Below are 15324 nucleotides of genomic sequence, written 5' to 3'. Positions count from 1 at the left end.
CATTTTACATTCACATCCCAAATTAATTTGTAAATACGGTTACATGCTGAAAACTTATTAGTTGTTTTCCATACACAGATGTAGTTTGGTAATTCCTACTCGCCACCTTATACACATTACACTACTAGAAATTCTTCTACAGAACAGGAGGAGATGTCAAGGCGAATCGTTTTCAGTTTGTTTTCATATTTCACTTTGATCTCTGTCAGACATTTTACGTTACTGAGTGTTTATAAATAGTTAGAGTTTCAGTGCTGTGGAAACGTTTTTGTGTTAACTGAAATCTTAATGTGGAGTAATGAACGTCACTGTTCCTTCTCGTATGTAATTATGTGCATTATTGTTCCTTTTGAATTGCAGTGGATTATTTACAAGAAACTTCATGAGGGAAGAAATATAATGTGAGGTGGTAGGCCGCGCGGGATTAGCCGAGCAGACCAGGGCACTGCAGTCACGGACTGTGAAGCTGGTCCCGGCGGAGGTTCGAATCCTCCCTCGGGCATGGGTGTGTGTGTTTGGCCTTAGGATAATTTAGGTTAAGTAGTTTGTAAGCTTAGGGACTGATAACCTTGGCAGTTAAGTCCCATAAGATTTCACACACATTTGAACATTTTGAAGTGGTAGTCAGCATGCTCGTCTGCAGAGCAGATGTCTACAATAATAATAATAATGTCGTGTGACGAGGGACTCCCGTCGGGTAGACCGCTCGCCTCGTGCAAGTCTTTCGATTTGACGCCACTTCGGCGACTTGCGCGTCGGTGGGGGTGAAATGATGATGATTAGGACAACACAACACCCAGTCCCTGAGCGGAGAAAATCTCCGACCCAGCCGGGAATCGAACCCGGGTCCTTAGGATTGACAGCCTGTCGAGCTGACCACTCAGCTACCGGGGGCAGACAGATGTCTACAAGACGATTGTGGGTGAGCACTATATATTATTGTTACAGTATATTTCTGAGCAATGAATACTTACTTTCCTTAACATGGGTAACCCCAGAACATTGTTCGTTATGACATTACTGAATGAAAACATGCAAAATATGTCAACTTACTGATTTGCTCTTCTCAAGGGTTACAATGATTCTAAGTGCTAATGTGGCTTAACTAAGTTGTTTTAGGAATTCTAAAAAGTGTTTTTTCCTGCTTAAATCGTCATTATTACGGCAACCTAAAATTTTTGTAGTTCCCACCCTATATAGCATTTTCTCGCCATGTGTTACGCTTCCCATTGGTAACGTGAGAGAGCCCTTGCAAGACAACACCACTGAAAATGACAATTAAAAGTACTAGTGTTGTACAAGATTCTTTTTCGAGTCCAAAAGGAAGAGATCTTAATATCTATGTAGGACGTAGAGAGATGAGAATGTTTTCTTAGATGCAGCTGAGTATTCAGTTCAGTTAAGGTTTTCTACATGGCTATTTGCTATTGGCATGGAATTTTTTAGGAATAAGAATGGGAGGGATTCCAAAAATTTCTGACTAATGAGTCGTAAATGATCAACAAACCCAACAAGGACCACTTGGGTTTTTTGTTAAAATGAGACTTAAGATTACATTTTAATCCAGTTTGGGACCGCACATAGATCAATATTAACATTGTCGATACTTGTTCTCAGATTAGTTACTTTGGACCTAAGTATACTGACGGCAACTGGGACTGAGTGCTTCAAATTAACGCAATTAGTGGAAATAGTCGCAAACATTTTGCTGATGCAGTGAGATGGGGTGATCGAAAAATAGTGAGCATTCATTCCGGAAGCAGCAGAATAGCAGCTGAAAACATGGACACGGAAGGTATTACTGTATTTGCTGTATTTGTTGTATTTCAAGACGAGAACTACATTTGTTAGCCTAATTCCTGATACATGGTTCAGAAAACGCGGACGAGGCTGCTTTAGAGTCGTTCTTATGCCAACGAGAATATAAATCTCTATAAAGTGCTCTCGCTGCGACGTAAATCGTGCGATAGTCTTAGCAACCCACACTTACACACGATGCGATTAATTTTAATTCAAGGTCGCAGGAGATTGCAGGAACAAAGCGGCTGTAAAATGTATTATTCACCTAGAGCCACGTTCAACTGTTCTACAAAGTCATCGATGCACTGAGCGAAGAAAATTGTCAAGTGACGTGGGATACGGCAGTTCGATGGTTTAGTACCATTGGAAATGAACCATCTGATCTAGAAATTAATATGCATAGCATATGGATCTTGAACAACAGCCTTTTGTGTCACTCTTCGTGCCAAAAGTACTCAATTTCGCGATGGAATGAATTGTATTTTCCCATACCCCCTCCAACAAACGCACTATAGATTCTATATGTTCGTCTCATTTCATATGACATATTTGTGGGGCTCCTAAATATTCCAAATGGCGTGACATGCTCCAGATACACAGTGTGTCCCAGATATATCGCTATAAACTTCGAGGTGTTGTGAACTGTGTCTTAAGAAGCAAATCGAGGAAAGGAATCCGTGTCCAGAAACGTCATCCGACGACGCTACAGGGCGTCGAAGTTATAGGCTGTGGCGCTTAACACTAGGCTACCGCTTCAGCAGCAAACGTGACGTTGTAAGATGACGGACCGTAGGTGGAAAGTCTCGCAACGTTGCTTGTTATTCAGTGATCGCGACTGACTGCCACGATCGCCAGTGGAGAAGACGGAGCTAGCTGCTATGCACAAAGGCATTGTCATGTATGAATGCGATGCTGCGTTGCCCTGGTGGATGGTGGTTTCAGACATGAGTTTTCATCTGCAGTTTATTTTTCTCCTGGAATCCTTTAAAAATTTCCAATGTTTTTCGGCAAACAGGAGAAAAATAAACCGCAGATGGCTACCCATCTCCAGAACCATCATCCACCAAGACAACAGATCGCAGCATTCATAGGAGGCGAGGCCTGTCTACGCATCAACTAGCTCCATTTTCTCCACTGGCGATAACAAACAACATCGGGAGACGTTCCGCCTACAGTCCCTCAACGTACAGAGTCACGTTTTCTGCCGAAGGGGTAGCCTAGTAGTGGCAGGGGCCACAGCCTATAACTTCGACGCTCTGTACCATCGTGGATGACGTTTGCAGATAGGGGTTCCTCTCGTCCATTTGTCCCTCAAAACAGCCTCTACAACCCCTCGAAATTTGTCGCAACATTTCTGGCACATTCTGCAGATCGTAATTGTGTAACTTTCTACTATTGCATCTTTTCTTGCTCTCATTGAATTTGGATAACTGCAAGATAATGACTATAACTAAGTGAAAACTTTGCTTAAGCCTTGCTGCATCTCTTTATGATCTTTCAACGGCAGCATTTTCATGTCTGCAATGGATCTAATAGTACTGCTTTTGTGTTTACTTTGAACATTAGTTGCCCTATTACGATTCCCCGGGAAACGTCCGATGTTAATTTTCCTGCCGATGAACAAGCGCTGTCCATTAAAAGTAATCGATTATGTTAAGTCAACAGTTCACAGAACCAAAAGCATATCCGTGACGATTCTCTGCATGATTGTATATTCGTTAAAAACTAACACTATTTCTAGAAATTTAGGAAGCTATGCTGTACCTCGTCGCTGGTATCTACTATTTACATGATATCGTGCGTGAATAAGGCAAGATTTATTTCTGACAAGCAGCTGCTCTAAATTCCGTGCCGTCACCATAAAAGAAGCTTGGAAATTGCATGTCGTCTGTTCTTGAGTCTCAGGTATTTAAGTACACGGGAATGTGTGTGATAGATAGTACTGCTATCGAATAGCTGAAGACTGTGGTGGGGTAGTGGAGAGGAGATGGCTGAAATAATTTAATAGTGGGTGGCTTCGTGGTCATTTTACATTTTGCTGCGACGAGAACTTCCGATATTACATGAATACCGAGACCTTTTAGTTGGACAATGTTGTTAAGCAGGTGAAGTATCAGAGGCCATCGTCAAGTAAATATTTAGGACAAGGTAAAAACAATGGCGGTGCTCTTGTGTAGTATACAAAAGATACTTTTTATATTGTTGTCTTTTATCTTTGTTATTCGTCCCGCAGTATTGTAATAGTTTCTCAGCATGTCGGGGAAGCTACTTAGTGCAAGTCGCGATTACATAGGAAACCAATATAGTAGTCAACTACACGAACGCTAAGCGCTGTAGTGCTAGGAAAGAGGCAGTTATCCCCTCAAACGTGTGCTATACTTAAAAGGGAAATGCCTTAGCTCTAAAGATTGAAAATCGAATACATCGAGATCTGTCTGCTCTACCACATATTAATTTTGCTTATCTTTAAAGCCTTGCATTCATGTGAAACTTGTCTGAAGATTACTGAAGCACAAGTTAGTGTCCAAGAAAGACAGTTATGACCATCAGATTCAGAAGGGTCGAAATGGTCTACTAACAGGGGAAAAGTTGAAAACGTGCTTGAATCAGTGCATGTTAACACACGCAGAACTAAAAGAACCGTGTTTCACGGAACAGTTACTGTGTAGTCGTGCGTTTTTGTCCCATGCCAGTGCCACAGCTTCAGTAAAGTGATTAAAACAGAACGAAATGGAAGAGTTCGTGGAAATGATATGGATAATGTGATCACTATGGTATTAAATAGTGGATTACTACAGCGTGTACATATCGAAAATGATGTGGCTCGACCAAGTGTGCGTAGTGTCCATTCCGTGATGTTTTAATCATTTCACTGAAATTCCACATTTGTACAGGGTCACCGTAAAGTCCTTTGATGTTTGAAAAGGCACTAATTGACGTAATGATGTAGTCACAGAGGTAAACAGTGACTCTCATGTCTGAAATGACTTGGGGTATTATTAACAGCAAAAACGAGTGTATAAATCGGCCAGCAAATGGCGATGGACAGCCCGACGTCAGTGATGCCACATGAGAGCAGTATATAAAATGAACTGTAGTGAGATAGACAGATTATTCCTAGCCTGGCTGATAAACACCTGCTGGAAGCTCCGACGTTTTTGCAGGATGGCGCTCCACCCGACACTGGTACACGTGTGAAAGATCTATTGCACACATCGTTTGCTGGGGACCGCGTGGGGAGCCGCCACTTCCCTCATGCTTGCCCTCCCACAACTCCAGACCTCAAACGGTATGACTATCGGTAGTGGGGCTACCTGAAGTCGCAAGTCTATCGCGATAGTCCAACCTCAATAGTGACGCTAAAAGACATTTTCCGACGGCAGTTTGCCGCAATATCTTTGACATATTGTTCAGTGTTGTTCACCACATATCTCTGGACTGCAGGTGTTTTCGATGAATGGCGGCCAAAACGCTGAGAATTTGTCGCAAAGAAAATGGCCTTTCATAAAAATAAATTATTATTCTGCTTATTACTTTGTATGATATGAAGAAGTAGATCATTTTGTGCACTTTGGTTTCGTTAAAATTTTATGTCATTCCTAGCACTGATGTGAATTTTTACTTCTCTAACTACATTATTCCGTGAAATATTGAATTTTCAAATGTTAAAGGACTTTTGGGATACCCTGTACTCCGATGGCGGATAAGGGGAGAAAGTACACAAACGCAGTAACTTCAATTTTCAGAAACGCGTTCTGAAACTTGCGTATGCGTTAATATATAGTTCTTTGACCAAATGTTCAATATTTTTTCAAATAATATATAATTTATGTCTCTTATAAACCAGCTGGGTAGGATCGTTACACGGTATCGTTTCATTACAGACATGCGCTGCTGTAGTCCATAGATTTGAAAGCCTTCGGATTTTACACACAAGCAGAGTTTTATAGCTAAATAACTTTGATGGGCTGCAGAATACACAAATCTCCATATTTAGATATAATTTTCATTTGGTTTCAACCGTTCGAAAGGGGCAGCAAGTCGGCGCAGTCTCGGGTGTGAAGCACGGGAGGCGACGCCATAGCCAGTACTTGCGGCAGTTAGTACCTGGAGCCGCTGCCAGCGCTGCCGTCGCCGACGTCCCCGCCGCTGCCGCCTCCGGCGCCGCCTCCGCCGCCGCCCACGCCCGCTCCGGGGCCCACGATGGCCTCACCCACGGGGACGCCGGCGATGGCGGTGGCGACGGGCCGCGAGATGGCCAGCCCCCCGGGGCCCACCAGCGCCATGCCCTGGGGGCGGCTCGCCGCCACGCCGCCGATCCCAGCGATGCTCAGCCCCACGGGGCGAGCCTCCGCCACCGAAGAACCTGCAACCACGGGCGGCACTCTCAAGGGTGACACGCACACACACATATATACACAGTCATGCTCATAAATTAAGGATAACTGCAGAATGTGGTGCCACACAACGTGGCACTACTCAAAATTGGCGCTAATAGCATAGGCACATAGGGAACACACACGACACAGATCTGTAAGTCCACGGTATTGGTGATAAGTTGAGAAAAACGTCCCGAAACACATTTGCTACAAAACGCCACTGTTTCCTCCGCATGTACCCCGACATCAATGTGGGATATGATCACCGTGTACGCGTACACAGGCCACACAACGGGTTGGCATACTCTGGATCAGGTGGTCGAGCAGCTGCTGGGGTATAGCCTCCCATTCTTGCACCAGTGCCTGTCGGAGCTCCTGAAGTGTCGTCGGGGTTTGAAGACGTGCAGCGATACGTCGACCGAGAGCATCCCAAATGTGCTCGATCGGTCTTAGGTCTGGAGAACAGGTAGGCCACTCCATTCGCCTGATATCTTCTGTTTCAAGGTACTCCTCCACGATGGCAGTTCAGTGGGGCAGTGCGTTATCATCCATCCTGAGGAAGGTGGGACCAACTGCTACCCTGAAAAGGTAGACATACTGGTGCAAAATGACGTCCCGATACACCTGAACTGTTACAGTTCTCCTGTCAAAGACATGCTGGGGTGTACATGCACCAAACATAATCCCACCCCACACCATCAAACCACAACCTGCACACAGGTCCCCTTCAAGGACGTTAAGGAGTTCACAAGACGAAAACTCGGCGCGAATCACTGGTCACACTATACCTGGACTCGTCCGTGAACATAACCTGGGACCACTGTTCCAATGACCATGTACTGTGTTCTTGACACCAGACTTTATGGGCTCTCCTCTGACCAGGGGTCATTGGAATGCACTTTGCAGGTCTCTGGGCGAATAAACCATGTCTGTTCGGTCGTCTGTAGACTGTGTGTCTGGAGATAACTGTTCCAGTGGTTGCGGTAAGGCCCCCAGCAAGGCTACCTGCGGCCGGCCGGAGTGACCGAGCGGTTCTAGGCTCTACAGTCTGGATCTGCGTGACCGCTACGGTAGCAGGTTCGAATCCTGCCTCGGGCATGGATGTGTGTGATGTCCTTAGGTTAGTTAGGTTTACGTAGTTCTAAGTTCTAGGGGACTGATGACCATAGCAGTTAAGTCCCATAGTGCTCAGAGCCATTTGAACCAAGGCTACCTGCAGTAATCCGTGGCTGTCTGCGGGCACTGATGGCAAGATATCGGTCTTCTTGTGGTGTGGTAAACTGTGGACGTCCCGTACTGTAGCGCCTGGACACGTTTCCTGTCTGCTGGAATCGTTGCCATAATCTTGAGATAACACTTTGTGGCCCATGGAGGGCCTGTGCTACGACGTACTGTGTTTGACCAGCCTCCAGTCGCCCTACTATTCTACCCCTCATAATATCATCAGTATATGTTCTTTGAGCCATTTTCACCACACAGTCATCATTAGCACGTCTGAGAACGTCTGCTCACTTACTCGCTGCACCGTACTCTGACATGCACCAACACACCTCTGCGTATGTGGACTGCTGCCAGCGCCACCGTGCGACGACCACAGGTCAAATGCACTGCATGGTCATACCCCGAGGTGATTTAAACCCGCAAACCGCCCACCAGAGCGTTGTTTCACCATGTATCAGCAGTATCCTTAATTTGTGAACATGAGAGTATATATATATATATATATATATATATATATATATATATATATATATATATATACTCCTCCACGATGGCAGTTCAGTGGGGCCGTGCGTTATCATCCATCCTGAGGAAGGTGGGACCAACTGCTACCCTGAAAAGGTAGACATACTGGTGCAAAATGACGTCCCGATACACCTGAACTGTTACAGTTCTTCTGACAAAGACATGCTGGGGTGTACATGCACCAATCATAATCCCACCCCACACCATCAAACCACAACCTGCATACAGGTCCCCTTCAAGGACGTTAAGGAGTTCACCAGACGAAAACTCGGCGCGAATCACTGTTCACACTATACCTGGACTCGTCCGTCAGCATAACCTGGGACCACTGTACCTATCTATATATATATATATATATATATATATATATATATATATATATATATAGCCGGCCGAAGTGGCCGTGCGGTTAAAGGCGCTGCAGTCTGGAACCGCAAGACCGCTACGGTCGCAGGTTCGAATCCTGCCTCGGGCATGGATGTGTGTGATGTCCTTAGGTTAGTTAGGTTTAACTAGTTCTAAGTTCTAGGGGACTAATGACCTCAGCAGTTGAGTCCCATAGTGCTCAGAGCCATTTGAACCATTTATATATATATATATATACGATAGATATTGAAGAACAGCTTTCACGCGTGTGAATGTAAGGTAGGAGTTCATGATGGTAAATAATATAATAATATGAGACTTTAAAACTTCCTGGTTGATTAAAACTAAAACTTTGAGCCGGACCTTTGCCTTTCGCTGACAAGTGCTCTACCGACTGAGGTACCTCGTCTCCTACCTTCCAAAGCTGAGGTGAAGATGTGAAGAGAGGTTGTCAGTTGTGCATGGGTGGATCAGATGGTAGAGCACTTGCCCGTGAAAGGCAAAGGTCTTGAGTTTGAGTCTCGGTTCCGCACACAGTTTTAATCTGCCAGGAAGTTTCATATCATCGCAACCTCCACTGCAGAGTGAAAATTTGATCCTGGAATATGAGATATTCTAAAACATAAGAAAATATTATTTTCAACGTAAACATATGTTTCTTTAATGGACACCCTGAATTATTTCTTACACAATCAATAGCACGAAAAATCAGAAAAAGAATGGCGTTAGTTGCGTCGCAATACGTCAGTTACATACTGAGAAACTGCAGAGTGAAGCTGACGCTCGAAAGAAACGGAAAGTGCGGTTACTGCACATCCCTAGATGTAAAGTGTGAATCCCACGTTGCTCGTGATCGCGAGGCAATTGAGTTACTAGAATGCAACAAAAGCTGCACTTACTGTTGCTTACACTGTTAGTAAGTGGAATCGCAACGATGCATACATCCTGTCACAGAATTACGTACAACTACCATTTACCTCTCTGTTAGATCTTGGTCAGGCATTAATTATGTGTACCCTGGCTGATGATATTGGGTTCTTCGTTACCGTTAAGTCCATTCTACTACTGTAGTAAGATCAGTAAAGCACGCAAAATCTTTCCTTATTTGCATTGTGTATGATTGGACATTTGTATTGTATCCGGTTCACTTATTAACGGTGAAAATAGCAGTAAGGACAGAATTTGTTGCATCGTAGTACGTCAGTTACATCACCATTACGAGCAACGTGGGGTTCAAGCTTCCGTGTCGGGATGTGCAATAGTGGCGCATTTTGTTTACTTCAAGCGTCAACTTCGCTTTGCAATTTCTCGCAATGTAATTGAAGAATTTCGATACCATCAACGCCATTCTATTTGTGATTTTTCATTTCATTGATTGCGTAAAAAATAATATGGAGTGTCCATTTAAAAAGAACCTTAAATTTGTGTTAACAATAATATTTGCTTACGTATTACAATGTCTCATATTATTTTCTTTCATGACCCTATGCCTTACACTCATACCTGTGAAAAACGTTTTCAGTATCTGTTGCTGTTCCAGAGATATTTGCCGTGCTGCTTCCATAGCCGTGCATAATTGCGTAAGTGTTGCCGCTGCACGATTTTGTGCACAAACCGACCTCTGGACTACAGCGCATAATTGTTAGGTGAGATTTATGTCGGGTGATCTGGGTGACCAAACCATTCGCTCTAACTGTCCATTATGTTCTCCAAACCAGTCGCCAAAAACTGTGGCTTTGTGACATCCCATAAATGGCTACAAATGGTTTCCAAGTAGCCGAACATAATAATTACCAGTCATTCATTTGGACCAGAGGACCCACTCCACTCCATGTAAACACAACCGTACCACCATAAGGCCACCAACAGCTTGCACAGTGCCTTGCCGACGACTTGGGTCCATGGCTTTGTAAAGTCTGCACTAAACTTGTACCCTATCATCAGCTCTTAGCTATTGGAAACTGATAAGGCCCCGGTTTTCCAGTCGTCTAGGGTTCATCCGACATGGTCACGAGCTCAGGAAAGGCACTGCAGGAAAAGTGGTGCTTTTAGGAAAGGCACTAGCGTCGATCATCTGTTGTCATACCCCATCAACGCGAGATTTTCCCGCATTGTCCTTGGTGGATATGTTCGTCGTACATCCGACATTGATTTCTGTGCTTATTTCACGCAGTGTTGCTTGTCTGTTAGAGCTCAAAACTCTAGATAAACATTGCTGTTCTTGGTCGTTAAGTGAAGGCCATTGGCCACTACGTTGCCGTGGTGAGAGGCATTGCCTGAAATGTGATACTATCGGCAAACTCTTGGCAGTGTGGATTTCGGGATATTGAACTCCTTACCTTTCTTCTGAATGAAATGTCCTATGCGTCGTTTCGCAACTACCATTCCGCGTTCAAAGTCTGTTAATTCTCGTCGTGCGGTCATAGTCATGTCGAAAAACTTTCCAAAAGAATTACCTGAGTTGTGCAAATGAAAGCTCCGCCAATGCATCGTCATACCAGGTGGACACGATACTACCATCCCCTGTGTATTTGCCTACCGCTGTCCCATGACTTTTGCACTTCAGCGTAAGTGTTGTCACTGTGTTACCCTCACGTCGTTAGGGTCATTAATTTTTTGTCCGGCGCGCTTATCTTCCAAGCTCAAAACCACTCGTAGATTTAATCATGGAAACCGTACTCACTTGTACCTAAGAACACTTTAGAAAATGTTTAGGTGTTTTTATACAAGTTCCTGCAACTCAAATAATCTTTGAACATACCCGCCGACGTTTTCTGTGCTTACGTTCCCTATCCCATGTTACTTTAAATCGATAACAATCTACATACTTCAGCAATATTCAAGTATGGGTAGTATAAATGTTCTGTAGGCGATATCTAACAAATCTTCAGCGATACCAGAATATCCTTCCTCTGCACATAAACCTTGTATTTTTCATACCAATGACAGATCTACTGCAACGTTAACACCTTGTGTTCTCGCACACTGTTGTATTTTTCAGGCTTTAGTTGTTATTCATTAACAGGCAGTTGTCGATGTGTGTTCAATGGAGATATTTTGCGGAGATCTCACTGGATATTTTTGTATTGCATTTCATAATAGCATTTAATCATCTCTCCAAAGTGTTAGATTCGTATTAACGTTATTCGTTACGCCAGCGGAATAGAACACTATCCTGAAGAACACACGAGATCATCTTTCGTCTTTGTTCCTCACTGTCCACCCATGAAGACCTAATGTACCGTCATTATCTCGAATCTCAAATTTGTGAGCTATACACATGAGTATTTGGGGAACATACTTAAGTACTGGCTATGAATTTGAAAGTGTGCATCAGTACCATGAAGGTGACTGTGGCTAGTGCAGTGTTCTGTTTATTGTGCTACGTTGTTGTTGTTGTGGTCTTCAGTCCTGAGATTGGTTTGATGCAGCTCTCCATGCTACTCTATCCTGTGGAAGCGTCTTCATCTCCCAGTACCTACTGCAGCCTACATCCTTCTGAATCTGCTTAGTGTATTCATCTTTTGGTCTCCCTCTACGATTTTCACCCTCCACGCTGCCCTCCAGTACTAAATTGGTGAGCCCTTGATGCTCCAGAACATGTCCTACCAACCGATCCCTTCATCTAGTCAAGTTGTGACATAAACTTCTCTTCTCCCCAGTCCTATTTAATACCTCCTCATTAGTTAAGTGATCTACCCATCTAATCTTCAGCATTCTTCTGTAGCACGAAATTTCAAAAGCTTCTATTCTCTTCTTGTCCAAACTATTCATTGTCCATGTTTCACTTCCATACATGGCTACACGCTATACAAATACTTTCAGAAACGCCTCCTGACACTTAAATCGATACTCGATGTTAACAAATTTCTCTTCTTCAGAAACGTTTTCCTTGCCATTGCCAGTCTACATTTTATATCCTCTCTACTTCGACCATCATCAGTTATTTTGATCCCCAAATAGCAAAACTCCTTCACTACCTTAAGTGTCTCATTTCCTAATCTAATTCCCTCATCATCACCCGATTTAATTCGACTACATTCCATTACCCTCGTTTTGCTTTTGTTGATGTTCATCTTATGCCCTCCTTTCAAGACACTGTCCATTCCGTTCAACTGCTCTTCCAAGTCCTTTGCTGTCTCTGACAGAATTACAATGTCATCAGCAAACCTAAAAGTTTTTATTTCTTCTCCATGGATTTTAATACCTACTCCGAACTTCCGTTTTGATTCCTTTACTGCTTGCTCAATATACAGATTGAATAGCATCGGGGAGAGGCTACAACCCTGTCTCACTCCCTTCCCAACCACTGCTTCCCTTTCATGCCCCTCGACTCTTATAACTGCCATCTGCTTTCTATACAAATTGTAAATAGCCTTTCGCTCCCTGTATTTAACCCCTGCCACCTTCAGAATTTGAAAGAGAGTATTCCAGTCAACATTTTCAAAAGCTTTCTCTAAGTCTACAAATGCTAGAAACGTAGATTTGCCTTTCCTTAATCTTCCTTCCAAGATAAGTCGTAAGGTCAGTACCAACATTTCTGCGGAATTCAAACTGATCTTCCCCGAGGTCGGCTTCTACCAGTTTTTCCATTCGTCTCTAAAGAATTCGCGTTAGTATTTTGCAGCTGTGACTTATTAAACTGATAGTTTGGTAATTTTCACATCTGTCAACACCTGCTTTCTTTGGGATTGGAATTATTATCATGCTAGAGATAACCAAGTAAAGTAAAGTATCGAGAAGACGGAAACCCTATGATTGTACTGGTAATAACCCATATGTAATGCAAGAGAAATACCAATAGAAACACATCATGAAATAAATAATGGTGTACACCGTAGTATTTGAAATAAGGTTCTGAATGCAGAGAAGAATGTTCTAATGTTAGGATCTGTAGACCATGAAATATAATACAGACTAATTTTTCCTGTTACATCTTCTGAAACATGTTCACTTAGTTACGATTCTGCGGATGATCATACGTGAGGAGTATGTTATATTACATAGCCTGAATTAGTGACAAGTATACCAATATTGTTAATATGTTGACAATATATCTGTGGGAATGGTAGGAGAGTAAGTTGCGACCGATAGCGTAAGTGCTCACGGCCGCGATATTGCGGTCATGTTGACGTCCTTCCAGGTCATGACCGAGAAAAGCGTCTGAGCTGATTTGTATTTCGCCTGTTTGGTTGATGGAATACAGAGCTCTTCCGGTAGAGACACACTTCACCAGTAATTGTCAAAAATGCGGTGAGAGGAGCCTTAGGAAGGTAATAACAACACGGAACCTTTCTCGACGCCGGACATCTCCATAGCGAAGGTCCCCTTCACTGCGTGAAAGGCAGCCAAATTCATAGCTGTGGCCAGCTGAACTCTACGAGACTCCTGGGAGAGAAAGGCTGTTTTTGTAATTACAGCAACGGATCTTGTTTTGACGCGCAGTCAATGTTGCAGGATTTGAGATGTACTGATACTGGAACGCGACAATCGTTTGGTGTGTTCAAAATGGTTCAAATGGCTCTGAGCACTATGCGACTTAACTTCTGAGGTCATCAGTCGCCTATAACTTAGAACTAATTAAATCTACCTAACCTAAGGACATGACTCACATCCATGCCCGAGGCAGGATTCGAACCTGCGACCGTAGCGGTCGCCCGGTTCCAGACTGTAGCGCCTAGAACCGCACGGCCACTACGGCCGGCCTTTGGTGTGTTTCAGGACCCGTAATTCAGACTGTTTCATTTTCTAAATGTGACAAGTCTTGTTACGGCTATACTTGCTTTATGTAGTTTTATTTCATTCTATTTGCTAGGGGACGCTTTCTAGACGTTTATTACTAGTGCTACAAACGCAGATGATTACAAATAACACGATATTGCGTACTTCTGATTTCAGGAAGCTATAGGACAGTGAGTGGAATCTCCTGCATGAATTGGGGCTAGACATAAGAGGCGGTTAGAAATCTCTACATTACTCCTTGACGCAAATCTTTCACTGTCCACTGCTGTATGAGCATGGCAATATTCAAGTGATAACCTCGCAGTCAAAAAGTGAACAAATATCCAAATGATACGCTGAAAGTCAGCAAAAAGTTAATTTTATTAAAAAGTAATCGAACTGATAAAAGGATTTACGCAGGCAGCAATACATGTATCAGTTGCAGTTTGTATGACCAGTCCAGGTTCTGGCTTCATAACGGAAGGTAGAGTTAGTTAGGAACTATGTCATATGTCCAATCAGGGGACTATCCTTGATACATCGGATGTTTACATACGTTTAAATACTTCTTTTCTTTGCGTGTACCGCTGTCATTATCCAAGTCCCTATGATGAATAGTTGCTGTGCAATCCTGGTAATCGAAGGACGGAGATCTACTGAGTGCGCCAGAGCTAATCTGAAAATAGAATATTTTCAGGCACGCGGGATTAGCCGAGCGGTCTAGGCGCTGCAGTCATAGACTGTGCAGCTGGTCCTGGCGGAGGTTCGAGTCCTCCCTTGGGCATGGGTGTGTGTGTTTGTCCTTAGGCTAATTTAGGTTAAGAAGTGTGTAAGTTTAGGGACTGATGACCTTAGCAGTTAAGTCCCATAAGATTAATAAAAAAAAATCTTTTCAGTGTGAAAGAAACACAGAATGTTGCCAGCATGAAATGTTAGACTGTCATCCATGGAAAGATACAAACTGACAAAATTTCATAGTCACGCAAAATTTCATGAAGATGAAAGTTATTTCACACGATCATGAAACAAGAGGATTTTCTCCTATATTCATACGTACTAATATATGACATAAATAGGGGCCCCACCCGGCTTCACACGGATAGCACTAAGTATCAACAGCCGGATAACTTGTTTCTAATACGTAACTATACACACAAACCTTTATTGTGAATTATTAGTGAAAACCGTATCAAAATCCCTCCAATAGTTCCTGAGATTAGCCTTCATACATAGACAAAAATGCGGCGAAGGACTTAAATTTATAGCGAGCATGGCTATCCAATTGTGGTTTTTATTTTCTGGCAGATTAATA

At 43.2% G+C, this 15324-nt stretch overlaps 1 protein-coding gene across 1 annotated transcript in view; it reads right to left on the bottom strand.

Moving 5' to 3' along the window:
- The window catches only part of LOC124712496 (translation initiation factor IF-2-like), a 131966-nt gene that overhangs the window by 9324 nt on the left and 107318 nt on the right, over window positions 1–15324 (bottom strand). The window contains exon 4 of the mRNA XM_047242792.1: window positions 5908–6166. Within this exon, the coding sequence (XP_047098748.1) occupies window positions 5908–6166 (259 nt within the window). The remainder of the gene's footprint in view (window positions 1–5907; window positions 6167–15324) is intronic.

The sequence above is a fragment of the Schistocerca piceifrons genome, chromosome 8, assembly GCF_021461385.2.
Source record: "Schistocerca piceifrons isolate TAMUIC-IGC-003096 chromosome 8, iqSchPice1.1, whole genome shotgun sequence".
NCBI classification, from domain to species: Eukaryota; Metazoa; Arthropoda; class Insecta; order Orthoptera; family Acrididae; genus Schistocerca; species Schistocerca piceifrons.
This window is presented reverse-complemented; position numbering and strand designations above follow the sequence as displayed.